Source organism: Phalacrocorax carbo, chromosome 2 (genome assembly GCF_963921805.1).
Source record: "Phalacrocorax carbo chromosome 2, bPhaCar2.1, whole genome shotgun sequence".
NCBI lineage: Eukaryota > Metazoa > Chordata > Aves > Suliformes > Phalacrocoracidae > Phalacrocorax > Phalacrocorax carbo.
Genome location: NC_087514.1, coordinates 145,136,530 through 145,159,695, shown reverse-complemented (window position 1 = coordinate 145,159,695; position 23,166 = coordinate 145,136,530). Strand labels below are relative to the sequence as shown.

Sequence of the window (23,166 nt, the reverse complement as noted above, 5' to 3'; positions counted from 1 at the left end):
CCAGAAGTTTCCTTAATGAATGCAATGGAGCTACTGTGTGCTCCAGTGTTGGACTTGCCAAAGCTATAACTTTGTAGTTGTTCTTAGCCACCTTTGCCTTTTCAGTGTGCCGAAAATGAATAGGCTTTAAATTTTAAGAATTTGTTTCTCTTTAGTTGAACTGCTTGGAAGGTGAAGCTATAATCTTCTTAAAAAACAAAAAGGATCTGCTCCTTTAGAACTTCTATCTCTGTTCTTTTCAAGGCACATGCTGAAACGACAGTAATTTCTCCTGTATATGGTATAACCCATGCCTTTCACATAAACTGCTCTCAAGAGAAGAAATTACTTCTCACCACCTGCTCTGGCCTTTGCTTTGCTATGTTGTATTTGAATTCCATGTAGCTGAAGCAGCATTTTGGGGGGGGGGCCTCTCAATTTCTTTCACCATGGCATGTGCTTTGTGACAGTCAAATCCACCAGAAGTGTAGGAGGCAGTGCTCAGTTGCCATTGGTTGATTGGGTTTTTTGCAGGATGCTGCCAAAGGAAACCACTTTCCCTTTGCTGGATTCAGATTAAAACAGTGAGAAATTAAGTGCTTAGAGGAAGACACTGTTGAAGTATATGGAATTCTGAACTGAAACTGCTTTTGTTTTTATGTCTGCACTAATGTTGTCAGTAACAACTAACATACTCTTAGTGGAGACAATTGCAGGCTTCAAATGGCTGTTCCTAATTTTATACCAGCATTTCACTGTGCGCTGCACTCTTTTAAGCTTATAGCTTAAAATAAAGAGAAACCCCAAGGCCATGCAAGTCATTAGGATCAGAAGGAGCTTCATGGAAATGAACAGTTCTGTGTGCTTGAGGAGTTCTGGGTGGCAAATCTGTCCTGCCTCTGCATATAGGAAAGCCACACAGAGATGGCCTTACAGTAGAGTGCATCCTCCTGGTTGTCAAGCATGAAGCAAAGGTTGAAAAACCAACAAAACACTTGGAATAGCACAGGCATTTTCAGATGAGGCTAAACTGCTGATGTGCCCCAATAAGCCCCCATCCAGTTCAGCTGCATTTGTATGTACTAAGGGATTCTGAAAAGTGCAGCCTCCAATCCCATGAGAATAGCAGTGCTGCATCCTTCTGGTCAGTGGGCTGAGGGCCTATGGCCTAGTCTTATCCAAGACAGGCAAATATACTGTGTGAGGCTGTAGGCAGGAAGCCCCTGTTTTTCCCCAAAACACTGCTCTCTGTGTAAGACCTACTTTTGCCATCATGACATATACTGCTCTCCCTGGGTTTTTTTGACCAACCTCTTAAGGAGAGTTGGGGTCCTTGTGTATAAGTTTTCTCATTGCAAAACCAGAATGATGTTATCACCTGGATTATAACTGTGTCTTATTTATTTATATTTGCAGGATGCGGAGTAAATTTCACCAGCCCAGCAGGTCGCATCGTCTCTCCTAACTACCCTAGTCAGTATGATAACAACTTGAACTGCAGTTATATCATAGATCAGGGACCACAGTCACTGGTGATTCTAGAGTTTGAGACTTTCCACTTGGAAGGTAACTGGTTCTTCGTAATTTCAGTATGTACTATGAAATGTAACTTCTTACTTGAAAACATACCAGTCTTCTATCACAGAAAATGGTTGATGATTTAATTTGCTGGTCCATTCTGTACATCGTTTACAGGCAAACATTTACAGAGTTAGTTTCCAGGGTTCAGTTTTGCATCGCTGATGGCTTCCAGAATAGTGAAGATAGATTTCACTCATTGAATACCTTGCAGCAATGAAGTTGGGAATTTGCCAGGTGGTTGGAGTATAAGAGTGACTGTGGCCAATCTGGCTGTTCGTTCCTGTCTCTTTTTTTATTTTTTTGCCATTGAGCCTTATAATCTTTTTGATCTTAGGTCAGCTGTTTTGCTTTTCAGCGCTTCTGTTTCCCTAACTGATAAAATGGTTATAAATATACTCAGGTGTTTTGCAAGGATGTAGGAACATAGAACTGTGAAACTAGGTGAAAGACTACAGTAACTGAAAACTTAGAGAAGTTGTTACCCTGTATATACCCATCAACAGAAGCCACTCTTGAGATTTTCAAACTTGGCAGCAAGAAATAACAGGTATAATTTCCTGGTCTCATTGGCGTGAATGATAAAACTTTCCCAACTTTGATAGGATCAAATCTTTATGGGTAGAGATGTCGTGATAACACAGAGGAATCAGTATGTCCAAATTACTTGGGTGGCGTCACATATTTTGAGGACATCTTAATTTGGTTCCCTTGAAGTTGCCTGTACAAAGAGATTTTTGAGAAATTTTTTACTAACCTGGGGTGCATAATTCAAAATTTTCTTCAGACCAAATCATAAAGTCAGAAAATAGGCAAACTTGAATTCAAGTGTTCTGGTCCAAACTTAATTCAGGTCTGAGATGAAGAGTTGATTTGACTATGATTTTATCTGAAACATTTTTTTTCACCTCCCAATACAAACCACTACTTTAAGAATTCTTTTTAAATGAAATGTAAATGACAGACATTACATAATTTCTTCATGTAGAAGACATTACTATTTAACAGACACACCGAACATTAGACTGAATCAAATAATGCCAATTTTGACACCTCTGTGCGTACATTACCGATCTGTATTGTGTCTGTGCATTCAGTTAATTTATAAATGGACTCAAGCTTTTATTATTAAGAAGATTAAAGCAAAGAGGTAAGTGATACAGACATAATAATAAACATAGACCTAAATAAATACTAAAAATATTCTACTTCTTGCAGGGCAATTTGCTCCTTCATTGTTTTAGGCTTCCTTAGGCAACACAAACTAGAAGTCCTTAGTCACATGAAAGAACTTTGGATATGAGCTAAAGGACATCTGGTTATGAAGAGGAAGTATGACACTCTCTAGTAGTTGATTATTAATATTTTTCACAAAATCTTAAAATATAACCCTGTAGCAAAGAGAAATTACCTGTGTTTGAATTGGAAAGAAGATTGAAAACACCATCTTGCAAACTATCATGTAGAAGTGAAACTGTATTCAGCCGTCCCACTGGGTATGTTTACCACATGTGCCTAGGGGTTTTCAGCATGAACTCCCTTAGTTCTTTTACAAAGGCAGAGCAGTGTTTGGCAGCATCAGTTAAAAACATTTCCAGCTATTACGTATGCAAAGAAGCATTGCACCTGCTTAGATTGTCATGGAGTGTGGCCTTTAGAATCTTAACCATACTAGTACAGATGTTCTAGATTGGGTTTTTAAAGTTTAGCTACATGCCCGATTTACATAATTTACTATCTGTTTGACCTTTCAAAAGATATAAATTTTTTTCATGGTTGTTTAGTAATGTAATGAAGTATCTAAAATAATGCCTGTAAAGCATACATATGTCATTGACTTTAACTGGTTGAGATATCTTTTCCAGAAAATTAGAAGGCAGAAAGTAATTGGTTACAGTGTAGTGACATATTGGTACAAAATTGAAGGACTTCACAGGTTAGTCACAGATCTCTGCTATAGAGTAGTTACTTTTTCAGTTATGATGACAGGCCTGTTCTGAATATAAAGAATTACTCCAAATGAGGCAGTTAATCCACAGCAGAAATACAACATCAGTATCTGGAACCAGATGAACATGACATGCAGGTACTATATATTAAATATATATTAAGCATTAAATATAGCAAGTAACAGAGCAAGAGAGAACTGGAGGAAACTACATTTGTTGATTTTGTGATCAAAGTTTAATCTAAATTGGCTGCTTCCTTGTAGGTAGAAAAATTGTTTTTATCTGACTTTGAGCTCCCCTGAAAATAAACATCTAATCTGGATTTATCTCTAGACTTACGTCCTCCTATAGTGAAATGAAAAAGATAGTGCTTTAAACTAAAAAGCAAACATGCTGTACAGGTGGAATGAATTGCCACCTGAAGTCCTCTCTCACTCTCAGTACCTGTTGACTATTACAGGAAACCATAGACAATAGCTTACACAAGATCCTTAAGAATTAGGCAGCAAAACATAGGCAATAACAACCCTATGAATGGAGTTTGGATTAGTCTCTGTAATTTCCTTGCAGCCCAAAGAATGTCTCTTCCTGTGCCAAACTGAATATGGTTACAGAATTTTTCTTTTGATTTGCCTGTTTCGTGAAGCTGCATAGGTTGCTGTTTGCTTCTTGTAGTACCACCTACATTGTTGTGTTTGGTTATTTTATAAAGAGCCAAACTAATGGGGATGAGTTTGCTTTTTCAGCCCCACTTCTGCGACAGTGATAATGTTGTCTTCCATCTGTTCTACCTCCTTGGATCAAGGGTCTACACAAATCTAACATACTAGAATTAGCCAAAAACATTTATCTATCTGTCTTAGTAGACTTACTACCTAAGAAATAATTAATCACATCCATCTTTTGTTCATAAGCTTTATTCAGATGAATGTCCCTACAAATACAACTCTAGGAGAGCTAGGGTAGTGTATTATTAAATGGCTGTAATACTCTTCAAGTATGAGTATAACATGCAATAAATTCTGAATTTCAAATCATGGAAAATTACGGGAAATGGATGGGGGCCTCCTACAATATCTGGTTTTAGAATTCTGTAGTATTTATACTCTGTTGCTACAAAAAAATACATTGTTTTGATACCATGACCTGAAAATGTTTTAATAACCTGTTTATTCTCCTTCTTTTTTTTTTTTTAAACACTGTACTGTTTAAAAAAAACCAACAACACTGGAACTGTAATTTTGCAATCTGAGAGAGGATCACAGCTTCATTTTGGAGTCTTCTATATTTGCTTTCTCAGTTGTTACTAGGCAATTCAGAAAATAGACAACTTTTGCAATAGATTATTTTGAAAGAGTAGATAGAGAGATATATATATATATATGAAAGACTTGTAATCCCTTGCTTTCAAAATAGCATCTTGTGCTATGGAGCTGGTTAATATATTGCACAGGAGTATATAACTGCGTAATATTTTTCCTACATTAGTAACTACTAACTGTATTACCATTTATACTAGAAGCTAGAGTTATGAACAAAACCCTTATTATTTTAAGTTTTACAACTTTAGACAAAAAGACAGGTTCTGCCTCAATCCAAAATGAAACAGAATCTATAGCTATAGACAGAAAGATGGAAAGAGGACTTTATTATTAGCGATCAGATCGTTAGGGGCCCAAATTTGGTTAAGGTTTTTGTGCAGGCATCATATAGAATGATTTTATGGAGAATAGTGAGACCGGACAGAAATTTCTGCTAAATGGAAAGGAGGCAACACAGAGGCATATTTCAAAATGCAATGTTAGGACAACTGAAGCTCTTATCATGTGAACTTTGGAGGCAGGAGTCAATGTATCAATGCTGAGCGGTACTGAGAGATGATAAATAGAGGGCAGATAGATAAAAAAAGGCCTTGAAGGCAAATACATGCAGCAATTCAAAGAGGAATATGTTCATAATGTCAGGCCAAATAACTGATGTCTCCAGCCGTATTTGGAAGAAATAGTGTCAAGGCTAAAGGAATGGATGGTACAGTATCCATGTTGGAAAAGTCACTGTTTTTTGGGTGAGAGTCAGAGGTATGTAGAAGGATATGAATGAGTTTTCAATAAAGATAAGAATTGGAAACACTTGACAATATTTACATCTAGCCTGGATGTGAAGACCTAGAGAGAGCCAAATCATAGGCATAGACCTCATGAGGGCAGGCAAAATGATGAGGCTGTAAAGAAAGGTGTGTGGGAAGACTTGAGGGGGGGGAAAAAGCTCTCCTATTGAATGGTTTTGTTGAGACAAATAAGATTTTAGTCTGAACAGAAAGAGGCCTGGAGGAGGGAAGTAGACTTATGGGGTCATCAGCATTGAGATGGTAGTTGCATCTGTCTTTGCAAATGAGATTACACAGAGTTAATGTGGAGATAAAGAGAGAAAGGCAGGAGAGACGTCTCATTGAATCCTCATGGGTGAATCAGAAGGGAGAATACAGTAATACCAGAAGGATGAGCAAAAGCTCTTAGTAGACAAGTTTTATGAAGAAAAACAGGGCTAGTTATGCAGAAAGTGCTTGTCAGCTCAAAGAGGATGTGGGTCTGACATCTGGCTAAGAAAAGATCTCTGGAGACTCATGAAAGCTGTTTAATTGTAGGGCAAGGGACAGAAATTGGTCTAGAAAAGATCAAAGATGACAGAATTAGAGGAAATGAACCACAAAGAAGAACTGCTGATTACGTACTGAGTATGTGTAGATGCTGGAAGTATGACAGGAGGAGATAGGATAGAGGAACCTGAGGCTGGGGGTTATTTACCAAATAATGCTTTTTAGTATGGTGAGAGGTTAAGGAAAAGTGTAAACAAGTGATGAGTTACAAGATAGAGATCAAACAATCATCTGTGCTGACAGGATTTGTGAGTCATAAATTATATTGGCCCAAACAATGAGGTTTCAAAACTAGAAATTAAGCCTTTTGCTCACAATCCTATGTCAACCATCTTGTTCTTTCCAGTGCAACTGTTCAAAACAGCTTGTGATGGGTATTGTGGATGTTTGCTTTGCAGAGAAATCCATTTCACTTCAGGCCTTTCTTCAAAGTGTTTCCAGAAAGGGACCTGCGTTGCTTTCTCAAATCTTTTCCATTCTGAAACTGCACTTGTCTGTTGTGGTTTTTTTTCATTTCTTTGTATTTTAAAACTGATAATGTTTTTAAATTGTATCACATTATCAAGTATTCTCATAATAGAGTAGGACATACAGAACATTTTAAATTATTTTATAATTAACAGTGTAATCACTTATCTGATGTGCCTGCTCGTTTTCAGCTTAGTTATTCTTATTAGAGTGAGACTAGTACCATATTTCCCCATCGCATAATTGTAAAACATTTTAGAATACATTGTCTTAATTGAGAAAGAATTTTTAATGTATAATTTCAGAGAGGTTCTAAAATATATCTGGCTGCTGGAAAGACTCTCTTGTTCTTGTGAAACAGAATTATCACTCCATTCCTATTTGTCATCCTGTTTTGCTACAACACTAGGAAGCAGCTTGTTTTGACTGGACAATCTGCAGGAATCACTCCTCTGCGATGCTCTCCTGTTAAATTTAGATAATTCCCGATTAATTCTTTGCAATTTAAGTAACTGCCCCATTGCTGCTAATAGATTGCTAAACATGATAACCTCAATAAACATGTGGTACCCCAGCTTCCATTATGCTTGTAAATAATGAAGAAACAGACAGAGAAAACACCAAGTTGTTCTATATGCCTAACAACTAATGAAGCTTGGTTTTCGGTAGATGTGCACTGTGTTTTTCACTGGCAGCATTAATCCAGTTTCCTTGCATAACCCACGTGGTTCCCTTCTTGCTCTCAGATGATACCCAACCTCTCTAGCTGCAACTATATATCCCTTGGTGGTACCACCCTGGATACCACTAACTTCTCCTTGTGCCCGTGGCTCCCAGCTGGCTCTGAGCTCCCAGGGCGCTCAGTGGAGCTCTGCCCAAACTCACAGCCCTTATGCTGAAAGCACAGCTTGTCCTTCTTTGGGGACATTCCTCTGGCACTCTAACACAGCCACTGACCTTCATGAAACTTATATGAACTTAATTCATTTGAGATCTCTCATCTCAGTCAAATCTGGTTGCAAATGGTGAGGTGGCTAGAAAGTCAGGAAGGTAGGGATCAATCCTCCAGAAAACTAACCTCAATGAGAAACTGAAAACCAATTGGAAAAAAATATAGAATGCTATCTTTCCCATTTCTGTGTTTCTTAGTGCTTCTGAATGGGCCGCTTTTCACTCACCCTACTATATGTACCAATTTACCCCTAAAGTAGTTTGCTCCTGAAAGTCATTGTTTCTTTTCTTGCTCAGTCATCTCCAAATCTCCACTGCCTGCCACACTTACAGAATTTCACTGGTGAACTGCAAAATTAAATTAAATTTTTTTGTTTTCTGAGTCAAGCTGAAGAATCTGGATTTTGGTACTCCAAACTTTGAGGGAATTCAGAGAGAAAGAAGTCAGCTCTAAAACACGTTAGTGTATAGATTTTTTTCATTTTCCCAAATTCTCACCCTTAATGATTTAAAATTACATGCACTGAGTGCTGACTTCTACATTAGGGGAAAGAAATACCAGGTAGTTGGTTGCCTGTAACACAAGGTGAATTGCTTTGATCTGCAGAGGAGGTCCATGCTTTTGTCATGTCCTCTCATATCATAGATGGCATTCACTCAACTATGAACTCCCAAGAGCTCAAGGGGTCTGGAGCCTTTTCTGGATTGTAAGATGTGTTGAATGAGACCAGTCCAATGTCTTATAGACAAGGTCTCTTTGCCTTTTTCTGCCTCAGTTTTTCTGCATGTTAAAAAATTGACATTTGCTTCCTCAGCAAGAAAATAATATCTGAGATCCTGGAATGGAAAGTAATATAAAATTTAATTCTTATCCCGTGTGAAGTCTATATACTTGCAGCTCAGTAAATCACATGGAAAATGTGCTGCTAACACTTCTGTCTCCATGCAGCCCCAGCACTCTTGAGCAGAATTTGTCTTTATGATGGAGTAAGCATCTACAGTGGGACCAGGGTTACCCCGCATCCTCTCATCACACTCTGTGGTAATGAGATCCCTGCCCCCGTCAGCATCTTTGGACCTATGCTGCTCAACTTCTACACTGACTCCCACATTGCAGGCTTTGGATTCCAGGCAAGATACAGAGCAATTGGTGAGTAGCCACTGTCCTGTGCTTTAGGTGGTGGAAATACTCCTATTGGATAACAGCTTAGTGTGGGAAATGTAGTATCTCATTTTGGGAATGCCCTGGATGGATGTAGATGGTTCATATTCCCTCTGCACTTGCCCAAAAGAGCCCTCATGACCAGGACATGGGACTGTTTGGTGTGTGTTGTCACTGACTGATGTGATATCTCACAGTTCTCATTTCATGACACTACATGGGACCACGTCAGGAACTAAAACACTTTTTATTTTCTGTAGAAAAGAAATGCAACCCATTTTGGCAGGGTTTTTTTGTTGTTGTTGTCATGGTTTTTTTTGTTGTTGTTGTCATGGGTTTTTTTACAATGTTTAAGGAGAATCATCACCAGTTTTTTTAACTGAGCTTATTTAAAAGGTTTTATCACATACAGGAGAATGGTCTGAATCTGTTATACCTAAACTACATTATACCTCGTGGAAACCAGAGCAGGATCTTTAAAAGAACTCAGCTGTATGCCTCCATTTGATGACCCTCTTGCAGTGCTAGGTATTAATGTAAATAAAAATTGGGATCTAGATATATTTTTATTCTTTAATAAATATTTTAATCAAAACTTTTTGTAATTCACATGAGATCTCTTTTGTTTTAAAAAGGAGATACGTATTAGAAAAATAAGTTTCCAACTGAGTTTAGAATTTACATCTGCATGAATATAAATATCCCAAAAGGTTAATTTTAATTTCAAAACCAATTTTAATATTTTCTAGGTTTAACTTGTAGAGACAGTACTTCAATTTTTGAAAGCTATTTAAGTTTCTAACTCCGGAGAAAAGTTCTTAACTTTGGTATTTCCCTTAATGCATTCCTCATGTTCAAAGCCACAGCAAAAAGCATAAGGCTAAGTTCTTTATATAAAATGAAAGGCCCTATACAGATAAGACAGAGGGCACTGAGAAATTACAATGTGCAGTTACTCATGGAAAAGACCTTCATAACTCACTCAAGTCAGTTGCTGCTATTTGAATTGTGACTTCTGACATTTAAGAAACATGACTGCAGCCTTATTAGCTTGTTGTATACAAAGCAGATTCTAGCAATTAACATTCCTCTTCCCTCTAGTTGTATTGTTTGCCGAAAAAAAAAGAAAAAGGCTTCTCCCTCCTAGTGTAGAATAATGTTGATTCTTTATCCTCCTGGCTCCTGTCCTTTATCTGCCAGTGCTCCAGGCTGCCAGTCTGAGCATGGCTGAGGAGCCAGGGGCTCTGTATCCAGCGGCACCCTGTATGGGACTGCCTTTGTTAAGGTCATGGCTTGGGCAACGGCATGTCCTTTAGAACATGAAAAGCTGTGTGTGGCTTTAAGCTATTTATCCACAGGACGCAGGGAAAAGTTTTTGCCAAGTTAAGATTATAAAATAAAGGCTGGAGCTAACAATGGAGATTAGAGTTGGTTTTATAATAGTTTTTGTTCCCTCAAGCACTGAAGCTGGGAACAAACATTAGCCACATCCTGGCCTCATCGGCATCCATGGTGTGAAACCCTGAGAAGCCAGGCAGTGCTTTACTTCACAGCTGCAGTTTAACTTGCATCTCAGCCAGAGAGCAAGTATGCAGTCCTCCATCTCAGCCACCCCGCACTGCTGGCAAGTCCCAGCAGAAGGCAAGGTAAGGAACAGTCCCCAGAGTTAGTGACATGTTGGGACTCCTCTCTGCCTTTCTGCAGAGAACAAACGCTACAGTAATATCCCAGCCCTGAGAGGAGGTTGAGGGGTGATGAGAGTCTGTGTACAGTTATTCCAGAAAAGTCAGGGGCAGGGCTATGCATGCAGTTGTGGCTGCTTTTGTGTCAGTGCCAAACTTTCAGAGGCTTCCATGGGGCTGGGATTGGATGAGGGAATTTCTTTTCCTACATATTAGTCAGGTTTCTCTTGGCAAGCTAGAATGGGTACAGGGCTTCTCCAGATACACCTGACACCCTGCTGCACAGGGAACCCTCCCCATCCTGCTGCTCCCTGGTCCTGCTGCAGCATACTTGAAATCAGGCTCAATCTTTTACTGCACAAACATGGAGTCATTGCCATTTGGTATGGACTAGTTACAATCTATTACTTCAATACTGACTCTAGTCTTCCACTGCAGAGCACAACTTGATAGATGTTTCTGCATTTAACAATTCTAGGCATGACAGTGAAGACTGCTCTGAATTTATCAAGGGCTTTTCATTCCTTATGGCTAAAGAGGACTAACACGAGCTCCTGCAAGAAATATGAGAATCAGGACCAAGTTGGTATTCAGGCAGTAATCACTCTTTTTCTTCTGTTTCCTCTACAGCTTGCGGTGGCATTTTCAATGGCTCTGCTGGTGTTATCAGCAGTCCAGCCCATTCAGTTCTTGATTATCACAACAACATGAATTGCTCGTACTACATCACAGTTGGAAATGGCAAAATAGTGGCCCTCAAGTAAGTAATCCAAGTTCAGCTTGTCACTGGGGGGCAGGGAGGTCTCTGATTCCAATTAGACAGCTATTATTGATAATTTTCTCTCTATCTTTCCTTTTCCAAGGGGAAAGCTGAACTAAAATGAGAAATGGCTACTGAAGCCCCCTTTATCAACTTCAGGATCCCTTATATCTTTCTCTGTAACTTGTTATGTGCAAAACATCACCACAACTGTAACTTCCCACTTTGGTTAGCAAGAGGGCTAAGAAATTGTAAACATACGGCTCATGCTTTTAGTTAAATTCTATCAGCCTTTGAGGAGTTATAAGACTCCTATACGTTGATATAAGAAAAAAAAAAATTCTTTTAGAATGCTGGTACTCACTTTACAGACCGAGTAATAATACCCACCCAGAAAGAGTATACTTCTGAGTGTGTGCTGTCCTGCCTAAAAGAGGGATATGGCTGCCACAAAATCTTGCCACTGAGATATTCAAAGATAGCTACATTCTTCTGTCATATATATGCTGATTGTGAATTAACATTTCCCAAGTAAGTGGAAGACCTAGCTGGGCTGCACTCTGAGCCTGCATTTTATACGCCTCTTACATGCCCAAGGAAATTGCAAGCTAAACAATTTGCAGAACTGAGAGAGGGTATTTTTGCACAAGGGAGATCTGCTGCTTCACAGAAAGCTGAGGTGTGCTGACAGCTTGCCTTGCAAGAGGCCCAGTGGGTGAGGGTCACTATTTCTTGGAGGCTGTTTGGCTGGAGTGTTTTGCCATGCAGTTAATAGTTCTGCTTGATTGTTCCTGAAGAGAAATGTTTTGTGGCATCTGTGTATGGCTTTGGCTATTGTTACTACTTGGACATGTCCTCAAGCACTAAAACCAAACATAACACAGGAATAGAAATGAAAATGTGATACCTAAAGCTCCAAGTGTATTTTACAGGTTCAACAGCTTCCAGCTTGAAATATCTCCTTCCTGCTACAAAGATTACGTGGCTGTGTATGATGGCTTAGACACCCACGCTCCTCTTCTTGGGAAATTCTGCGGCTCAGAACTGCCTCCAAATATTAAGAGCTCCAGTAATAGCTTGTTCCTGGTGTTTAACACTGATTTCTTTGGTGCAGACAGAGGATGGAAAGCATCTTTCAGGGAGACCTTAGGTAAGAGTATTATCAGACTCAACCCCAAGAATCTGCTGGTAAGTAATTTCCATTGGTGAGGAGCAGTTATGGTCTCACTCACTAAGGGTGCTAGGAGCAGAAGAATGTTTCTGATTTTGTAAAAATTGAGTGAACTAAGCTAAATTCTAGGCTTATGGGATCCCTGCATTCCACCCGTGGTTCTGACCCGATTCCTTTTATTCTTTGCTAACCATTTCCTGCCTCTCCGAAGGCATAGAGAGTACTTGGGTGATTGAAGGCTTAGCAGCACCCAAAGGCCTCTCTTTTGGAGGAAATCTGGCAAGACCTGTGAACTCTCATTCTTCCATTGACAAAGGTTGATGCTGTTCTAAAGATGCCTCCTTTCCATCTATCCTCAATTTCCATTTTCTTGCAGTTCACCTCACATCTTTTTAAAAACGAAAGTGTTAAGTTCAGTTAAGGTTGGGGTTCCCCCCCAGGCACGACTGTGCTAATCTCTACTGATTTTGGGGATCAGTCTGGTTAGCTGGCCATAAGTAAATGGGGACCATTGTGAGAAGGCACTGGATGTTAAATGTTTTGATGGACACAATAATCATGGGCAAGCGTAATTATTGCCTTAAAAAAAAGTTTAAGCCCAGTAGTCTATTTTTAAGATCAAGGTGTAAAAGGAATTTTTTACCTTCTAATAACATCTGAATTGTTCAGGGATGATAAGCAACAAATGATTTTACATGTAAATTGTTTGCATGTCATCGCTACTAGTTTCCTGTGTAATTAACTCAATGTTTTTGTGATCTAGAAAGAAGTAATTGTCTGGTTTACAAAGCTGGCACTCAGACAGGTCAGAATGAAAGGCCTTTGTAGCAGAACAAACATAGTCTTCTGCTGAGTCATTGAATCCCCTCCCAACCCCTTGCCAGCAACTTTCTCATTTGATACAGTCTGAGAAAGTATTTACAGATAAGGAAAATAACTGGTTCTACAGGCTTTGCCAAGAAAAATATTCCCATACGTCATTACTATTATTAACTCTTTCTTCACTTCACTCTATGTAATTACTATGAGAATCTTTTAAGACCACTCTTGTGGACCGTTATTTCAAGTAACATAATGTTGCTTCATGTGTTGCTGTCTTTAAACTCTTAGGTATCAATTGTCAGAGTTCCACCCCCAGCCTGGGTTTGTGTTTCCAGGGTGAGATCATCAGGAACTCCCCAAGTTCTCGCTCTTCCTGTTGGCGTATAGTCAATTTTTTTAGCCACTGACTTTAGATTTATTTGTTCAACTTGCCAGAGATTCTGCTTAAGCACACAACAGAACACAGGCCAGGCTCTTTGAGTCAGTACCAAGCCTGATTGTTTCCTAGAGTGAGGAGAAGCCTTTTATGAATAAAATTTGGTATCTATTAGGCTATTTTTTGGCGGGATATTTCTGCAGGCTCCCAAGGAAATGGAGGTTGTGATGTTGCACGGGTTATTCAGGAGCAGTGGAATTGCAAGTTGGAAAAGATGGCCATGCGGAGATGTGGGTTGTGTGACAAAAAGCCCATGGTGGCAAACTACTTAATGGTAGGTCATCTCTCTCCACTGTGGGAAACAAGCTACAGGACTAAACAACACAGCCATTAGGAAGGATCCTGACAGTCCCATGTTAGTACAGAATGGCCAAAAGGTAGAAAAGTACATTATAAAAGGAAAACATGAGTCACAGTCCTATAAATGTTCCCAGTTTGACTTGTCTGAAAAATAGAGCCAGGAAAAACTGTGACACATCTTTGTACTATGAGGTCTGAGATTCTGCTTCAAATGAAAGAGAATAAAACCATAAAGATCTAAAAGCCTGCTATTTTAAATGTTCCTTTAGAGAAGCTCCCTCACGTCTGTCAAAAGATAAACCCCATGTGGTTTTGTAAGAGTATAAATGCAATCAGATGACAATTAATAATGATAAATCTCTTGGATAAGGAAGATGGTATCTGTAGAGAAACAAGAAGCCTTTTTCTCTGTTGGATGAAAATGAGCGCATTATTCTGTAGTTACCCTAGAGAAGCACAACTGGATAATGTAATTATTGCTCTCTGTTTAATGTTGTGACTGACCCTGATTATGTATTGGAAAGAAGCGAGCAGAAACAGTATGCTCATTTTTAGCAAACTAAACTATTTCCTTTCCTCATAGGCTTTTCCAATTTCTTTCCTGACCAGGCTTCTCTCAGGGGTACTACCAAAATCCAGAGTTATGCATTCTTTCTCTCTTGTGAATTTTATTAGTAGGGAGTCTATGTGAAAAACATTATGGTGGGAGGGAAGAGAGAAGGTGAAGTAGGAAACTCACAGAAGCCTAGCAAGACTGACAGAAACCAGGCATTCAAAGAGTTAAACCCTGAAATTTCTGTAGAAAAACATGTTCTGTTTTAATTAAAACAATTTTATTACATCACTGATCCTGTACCCGCTAGAATATTTAAGGTGCCCCCCACTAGTCACAAAAGGGAGACTAACAGAAAGTATGAAATGGTATGGATTTGACAGTACAGCAATATCTCTCCCTTTCTGTCAAATGTCTTTTCCTTTAGCATGTTATTCCATATGCTCTGCAATATAATATCAAGTGCACATTTCACAAGCAGCATTCTTTGTCGTAATCGACTCTGTGTTATGCTGCATTTGAGGCAGGGGAGCATATGGCCCTTGTTGGTGCAATTCAAAGGGTTTCTAGTTTCACTGTCTCTGCTGCTAAGTTTGGACACTTATTGACCTCATTTTTTGATTCATTGGACATGCTCTCAGGCTGAGCTGGTGAACTGGGCTGACTGGAGGATCCCAGCCTGCTCCACATGTTAGATTTGTGCAAAGAAAGAATCCTCTTACCTTAGTCACCACTGACCTTTTTTCTGCCGTTATTTTCAGACTGTAAAATGAGAACTATACCTCCTTTCCACAGCGAGTTGTGTGCTCCTCTAGGCAATCAATAAAAGGATGAGAAGAGATAAATCAATAGCAGCTTAAGTTATTTGGTTACATGAGATGTCTCTGTGAAGGAAGGAAAGCTAAGATCTCTCCCCAAAGAATGAGGTCTGCATGTACTGAGCTTGTGACTCCACCAAAGATCTCCTCATTATCTCTCCAGCTCTAAGAGGAGACCTGAGTTTTTCAGCTGACCCTGGCTGGCAGGGACAGAGCCTGCACATACCTCTGCCATCCCTGCTGTGATAGCATTTATCACATGCTTTTGTGATAAATGGAGCTTCTGCCTATTCCTATCCAGCAGTGGGGTAACCCTCTCATGCCAATTTGTGATCCCTCTGAGGCTTATGATACAAAGGCTGAGAAGACATAAAAGGGTTGGGTTTTTTTCTTATTTTTAAAGAGTCAGCAACCCCTGTCAGGAGATGTAGCTGTGACCTTATTAACAACACATTATTCTCACTTTGCAGCTTTTTGTGCTCACTTACATAGCCCCATTGTCTCAGTAATGAAAAATATCATAGAATCATAGAATGTCCTGAGTTGGAAGGGACCCACAAGGATCATCGAGTCCAACTCCTGTCCCTGCACAGGACAACCCCAAAATTCACACCACGTCTCTGAGGGCATTGTCCCAAGAGCTTCTTGAATATCATCAGGCTCGGTGCCTGTTCGAGTGCTCCACACTCCCCTGGCACATCTTCCTGCCATTCCCTTGGGTCCTGTCATTGGTCACCAGAGAGAAGAGACCAGCACCTGCCCCTCTTCCTTCCTCCCCTTGTGAGGAAGCTGCAGACTGCCATGAGGCCTGCCCTCAGCGTCCTCTTCTCTAGGCTGAACAAACCAAGTGACTTTAGCCGCTCCTTATACCGTTTCCCCTCTAACCCTTCACCAACTTCGTGGCCCTCCTCTGGACACTCTCTAGAAGCTTTATATCCTTAATGTACTGTGGTCCCCAAAACTGCACCCAGCACTCGAGGTGAGGCCGCACCAGGGCAGAGCAGAGCAGGACAATCACCTCCCTCGACCAGCTGCAATGCAGTGCTTGATGCACCCCAGGGCACGGTTGTCCCTCTTGGCTGCCAGGGCACACTGTTGGCTCATGTTCAACGTGCCGTCGACCAGAACCCCCAGGTCCCTCTCTGCAGAGCTGCTCTCCAGCCTCTCGTTCCCCAGTCTGTATGAACATCCAGGGTTGCTGTGCCCCAGGTGCAAAATCTGGCACTTGCCCTTGTTAAACCTCATACGGTTGGTGATTGCCCAGCTCTCTAATTGGTCTGGATCTCTCTGCAGGGCCTCTCTGCCCTCAAGAGTGTCACATTCTAAACATATATTGCCACATATATCACATTCTAAATCATCAGGGAAGGGTCTAGGGGGTTTTCTGAAAGGCAGGTTTGCTCACGGGGGCTGTCTGAGGAATCCAAATGAATTTACAAGCAGCAAAGTGTTACACATATTTAGATAAGTGGGTCAAGTGGGAAAGCCGTTCCTGAGCTTTCTTCATACAATAGAGGCAAAACCAAAACAGAGTTGGGACAGTGGGGAAAGTGGGATGGAAGAGGGCAGAAGGACTGCCTGTTTTTTCTCTACAGCCCTAAATCCTGCTCAACTTCAAGCTGCAGCCAGCTCTTTCTCCTCCCCTTTTTTACACTATCTCTTGGGACCATGCAGGAGAAATTCACATTTATACTTTGTGAAAGAGCAGTATGTTGTACTGTATTAATACTAATGTTGTCCTTTGTTTGCATTTCCTTGGGGCTTACGAGCTCATGGGCCGTGATTCCACTGCACTAGGCGCTGCACAGGCAGAATAAAGCAACAATCTGCTGTCACAAAGAGACTATGATTTAACACAAGATGAGGAAAACCAGATGGATATAGACAGGCAAGAAGAATAGGGTGGCAACAATGAGAAAATTAGTGATGTAGGCTCTAAGGCAGAAGAAATTCCTCCAAAACCTTTGGCAACCATTAGACTGTTAGAATGTGAAGTCCTTAAACACCCCGTCCTCTGCATTGTCCTCAGTTTGCCCAGTTTTTCCCTCAGGGATGCCTCTGTCCTTTTAGTCAAATGAGCATTTCTATTGAATGAATATTAATGATTTTACATAGGGGAAAAAAATCGTAAGTGAGTAGAGTTTAGAAGAAAAACAGTTGGGAAAAGGAATCTTCTCTGATATACCAGAAAAATGCATTAATAGGTAATTTACATAAATAGTGTAGTATGCATATCATAGAAATAGATTATAATCTCTATGCTTTTCTTCCTGACAAAATGATCTGTAACTTACCTGATAAATCACCCAGAGGTATCCATCTTCCCTTATTCTATTAGCTGTGTATTGAATTACTTGTTTCCTGTTTGAAATACAATACACTGTCTATCACTAATGGATTTACTGTTATGCTCTCGCTTAATGAAATTAAAATGTACTTTTAAAAAAATTGATCCAGTAGAATTTTCACAGCACTTTTATGTTACTTCATTTTAAAAACAAAATATTTGCTTGATATAGTTCTAAGTCCAGTTCTGCTCTGCAAACTGAAAGCTTGGCTTACTCCATATTCAGTTTCTAGGTGCAGATTTTCAGCAGTGCTCAGCATGCACAGTTGCTGCAGAGATTTTTTGATTGTTCAGAATTGCTGGAAAAAAACCCCACTTCTGAATGGGCAATATAAGGTGTAAAATATTGGTTTGGTTATTCTTTTGCATAGGTCAGGATTAGGTGTTCTTTTGTGAGTAATTTCTAAATTCTTACACCATCAGCAGTAATTCATTGCACTGATTTATGTAAATAACGTTAGCATCTGCTGTAGGTGGCACCAGGCACCTGTACTGACAACATCAGCTATGGCCTATTAGGTGGGAAAGGACTCAGCACAGCTGAATCTCAGGTTCCCTGCAAATTTTTCTCGCTCCAACAACAAAATCTTAGAAGAACATGTCCTTGACTACGGCATGTGCATGCTGTTGCATTTTCTCATGTCTTTGGAAAAGCAGCAGTGCCTAGTAAAGATTTCACAGCCCATTAGGACAGGTGTCCAAAGGTGTATCTCAGGATACCCAACCCAGACTTAGAGCCTGGTGCTGTGGAGTCTAGCTGAGATGTAATTTGCTTGAAACTCACAAGCCTTCTTGCAAAAATTTATTTGGGCTTTTGATTCACACAATTTTTTACCAGATATATAACACATTAATATTATACATTTCAGATTCATCACATTGTCATGGCTTAACTATGATCAGCTTAATCTATTAAAATAATTAATAAGTAGTGGCTAATAATATCTTTTTTTGATCTTATTATTGTCCCTGAAAATAAGAACATCCATAACAAGCTCAGAATATATGTTCATAAGTCACAATTCCTGGACTGTTTCTAAATGTATTTTGGGGATCAAATATAAAAATATGCATCAGCTTGAAATCTGACTAAATTTAGAAAGCACTTGTGGTGTTGAAATACATCTTTTCAATGTCTCTGAAAAGAATACAACAGTTGAGCTAAGGGATAGTCTACAAATGCCTCTCAGAAATGTCAGTTATTTAATGTCTGTGATATTTCTTCTCCCAAAGCAAAATAAATAGATGTGCCTTGCATATTCAAACTGGACAGACAAGAAGAGAGGTAGACTTGTAAATAAGACATGTCTGACTGATTTGAAAAAATGAGGTGAAAAATAGTTTTCAGAAACAGTGATTAAGCATAACATTGTAGGTGACTAAACAGTTAAAAGCCGATGGGATATTCAGATTAAAGGCACTTCACACAACTGTGGGCAAACTCTGCTGGTATGAATTGTCTTAGCTTCACTAAAGCCAATGACTGCTTCAGCTGAAAATCTGCACGCTGGTGCATTCAGACAAAGGCTGAAGAGACATTTCTGATTCACATCTCAAGAGAGACCTGCAAAGGCCTGGGCAGCTGTGATGCCAACAGGACCCTAGTGCAGTATGAGAAAGTGTTAGAGTGAGGCCAGACTGCATGTCTGCCTCTGGTCTCTCAGACAAGCATCAAGGAGATGGATAGGATGGAACATACATTACAGCTTTGCAGAACCAGGGCAGGCTTGGCACAGAGCATGTCTGGACTGTTATATTTGGGATCAGCCAATAGTCTAAAAAGTTAAGAATATGAACTTCATCTGACTGCATTTGTGAACTCCCGCTAAAGCAGGAGACTGGGGATTTACAGTCCTAAATGTCACTGCTGGAACCATTGCCGGGCCATCAAAACAGTCAAAAACCCTTTCTGTGTAAAGGCTAAGCTGAGGACTAAAATGTCGTGTGCTTTCAGAAATGTCCTCCTGAAATGTTGCAGGCACTGTTGTCGGGGTGAGCACTGTTGCCTGCTGCCATGCAAAGTCATGATGTCTGTACAGCCATTGCCAAACACAGGAACTGACCGCTACAGCTCAGCTTGTGAAGGTTTACCAATGTTCAGTACCAGCCATGAGACAAAGTACGACAGTACTATTCCTTTTTCCAGCCCTATGTCCTCCCAAGCCTTACTGTTTGAAGCCATGATCTAAACAAGCTATCAGATAATTATTACAGCCACAATTAGTCCAGCCACTCCTCCACACTGGAAGTAAGACCTGTCAGGAAAGAAGCATTAGTCTTGGCAGAGTTAATCTTTGCTTATTCTGATTTTTAGTTCAGATCAGAGAGAAGCCTAGAGTTCCCAGGGATGCTTCTAGGTGATACCTAATGTGATTCAGATATCTGGGAGAGGATCTTATTACTGTTCAAGCAGAACTAGAACAGTTATTTGAACTTTGCTGCCTTCTCGTAAACATTTCTGGTGCTCATTTAAGTGAGAAGGAAAGGACAGCAAGATCAGTTTGTTGTGTTTTGAGGTGTCATTGGTTTAGCTGTTTCTGACAGATTAAAAACTATTCAGCAGGCTTCCTTTCATAGCATCCCCACCTGTATAAATGCACCTTTCCCCCGGCTGTGCTTCAAAGGCAGGCAGCTTTAAAGATTCAGCTTCATCTTTGTTCCATATCTAGAGGACGTAACTATTAACAAAGAAACATGTGCTTGCTCTCTACTGTAATTATTTCTATTTGCCATAGGGAACCTTCAATTCCTTCTTCTCTGAATGGTCCTTCAGCCTTTTAGTTTCATTAATGCTTCTCACCAAAAGCAATTAGTGATGACAGTGTGTGCCCTAGTTCTTCTGATATTTTGTGTTCTCAGGCAAGCTGTTTATGAGGAGGACAGGATTGCAATCTGATTTATGATGACCTTATGATTTTTTTATTTTAAATAAGAAACCAGAGACTGAAACAACACAGTAAGCCATGTAGTCGATCCATCTGCTCACACACAGATTGTTCTGTAAGTTGTATTTCCCATTATTTTTATCAAGTTTATTTTTTTAATATCTAGGAGGCTATTCTAGAAATTAACAGGCTTTTTAGACCCACATTTGGCCTAAATTTTAGCTACAATTATTTCTGACTGTGTTAGCCAACGATAAATATCATTCCATCAGTGCTCACGGGAAGGCTGGATGGCTACTATTTGGCTTTCTGTTCAGAAGTGGTGCTGATTTTTAAAATTATGAGTTGTGTCCTGGGTAAAGTGCAGTGCATTAGTGTTTCTTTCAGCATGAGTTCCCTCCTGTTAAGCAGCTGGTTCTTCATTTACTTGTGGGTGTTCCCTAGATCTACACAGCTTCACTATTCTGTAACTTTTAGTGGTTGCAATCAGATGTAAGGTTGAATAATACTGAAAAGCACCAAGATAGACAGCTTTTTCGACAAGGGCTTCTCTTTATTTGGCTTGATGCAGGGCTACGTGATATCTGGTTGGCTTCCAGTCTAGCTGTTATTTATAATGTACTGTCCTGTAAGCATTTGACTCAATCCCGGCTGACCAGGCTAAGCATTGTGAAAGCTAATGATGAAACCTCATCTTTATTAACTGTAAATCATACTTTTACTTATTTTTCCTCCCTTTAGACACTATTACTGGCTATGCTAGCTAGAATTAATTTTCTGATAAAGAGGATTTGGCCTGTTCCTTTCTCTGTTGGGTCCATTTTATGTGCTGTACATACACAAGTTACCCACATCTATTTTTTGTCATCTGAGCTGCCTTTATAGCTGCAGAGCAAGCAGTGAAGTGCACCACTCCAAAGGTCCAGTTGTTTGATAGCCAAAAAAAAGAAAATCCAACAGCACTGAGAGCTTTCCTGTTGCATGGCTCTGTGGCAATTCCCTGCTATCTGTTGCAACAGTCTGACTGGCATCTCTGCAAGTCTAACCCTGAAAAGGGTGAAGGGGAGATTTCTGAGGTGTCTGACTCATATATCACTACAGATTCAATGTTGCAGGGCTGGATAGTCAGACTATGATCTACGCCTAATGATTATACGCTTAATGTTATGTTTACTCGATGGTGCCCAAAATGTTTATCAGCAAGTGGCTCCAACAAGTTGTTTCAGGGGGGCTGAAAAAATCATGCAGAAGGGTGAACCCAGAGAAAAATATAGCAAAACTGCCCACTTAGGGCCCAGGCCCCCTCCTGGCTGACATTTTCCTCATTTCGAGACTATTTGTGAGAACATGATTTATTGCTCACATTTCCCCCGCCGTTATTCTCAGCTTCTGCAGTGGCATTGGAATGAACGCTAACACTTTTCCAAGTTTCTGACTTCATTAACAGCCCGCAAAACTGGACCAGAGTTTATTGATCCCTAACTTTCTCTCTTTGTAATAAGTTTCTTCTTTCAGTTCATTTTTGGATATAGCAAAAGCTTAAATCTCATGTTATTAAGATTTTGGTTTTAAGCAAACTTATTTTCAGGGTGGGGTTTTTCCGGCTTTGGTTAGTACAGCAGGATGACATTTAGCCTTAGTCACTCGGGTTTAACCATTACAGTCTTGCAAGACAGGGCTGTCTCCAACCCTGGGTTACTGATGCAATCCTGATACTTGGATGCTGATTTTTCACCAGAGTGATCCTTTGTAACACTGTAGCACAAGTAGGGTGCAGTTTTATATGACTGGTAATATACCTGTGTGTGAAGGTTAAGTCACTGTGTGTCAGCCAGACAGGCATATTTTACACACGCATATGAAATTCTGAAATTCTGCTCATGGTGCTTAGCCACAGCTGTAGCTTCTTTTATTATCTAATTCTCCTGAAAGGATTCGCCGTGGGAGACAGCAGGTTGCTTGCAGTTACCGCTTTGCTCTGTGCCGTTTACAAAAACTCTCTCAGATTCAAAAGCAAGAGTGTGAATGACACTTTATTTTAATTCCTGAATTAAATAAGTGGCCAGGAAACCCCATAGAGATGTGGGAAGGAAGCATAAAGTTAAAAAATTGATCAGATTTACTAGCCCAGTCCAACCTCTGGAAATCAAACTATATTAAAAAAACCCAAGAGAAATAATAATAAAAAAAAGACATCCCTTCAGATAGCCTGTATTTTTTGCTTTTTTTGTACTTAGACACAATAAAAGGGTTCTGATCTTCTAATAATTTATTTTCTCCGAAAGTAGTTTCTTTCAGTGTGACTGAAAATATTATAGGGTTTAAATTTTCCCAGCAAGTCACTACAGTAAGGGACTTAGCTCTGTATGTGGGATTCAAATGAAAAGCAGCCTGCTTTGCAGAGGGGTTGTATGTTCCCACTCCGAAAATTGCTTCCAGAAGCAAGTCCCTTTTAGCTAGATTCCTGGATATGAGTCTGCGTCCCAGTGTCAGGCTGTCAAATTCGATCCCGGCAGAACGAGGTCATATTGCCAAAATAAGCAATTTAATTTTCAAAGTCAACAATCCAGTGCCCCCTACTGTCCAAATACTCCCACTAGCAGGTAAGAATTACATTAAAAGGCTGCCTAACCACTATTCTTCTATCTA

At 39.9% G+C, this 23,166-nt stretch overlaps 1 protein-coding gene across 1 annotated transcript in view; it reads left to right on the top strand.

The window, feature by feature from the left end:
- CUBN (cubilin) overlaps positions 1-23,166 on the top strand; it is a 156,260-nt gene that overhangs the window by 123,280 nt on the left and 9,814 nt on the right. Inside the window, exons 56-59 of the mRNA XM_064444709.1 lie at positions 1,396-1,545; positions 8,531-8,731; positions 11,056-11,185; positions 12,118-12,335. Coding sequence (XP_064300779.1) covers positions 1,396-1,545; positions 8,531-8,731; positions 11,056-11,185; positions 12,118-12,335 — 699 coding nt within the window. The remainder of the gene's footprint in view (positions 1-1,395; positions 1,546-8,530; positions 8,732-11,055; positions 11,186-12,117; positions 12,336-23,166) is intronic.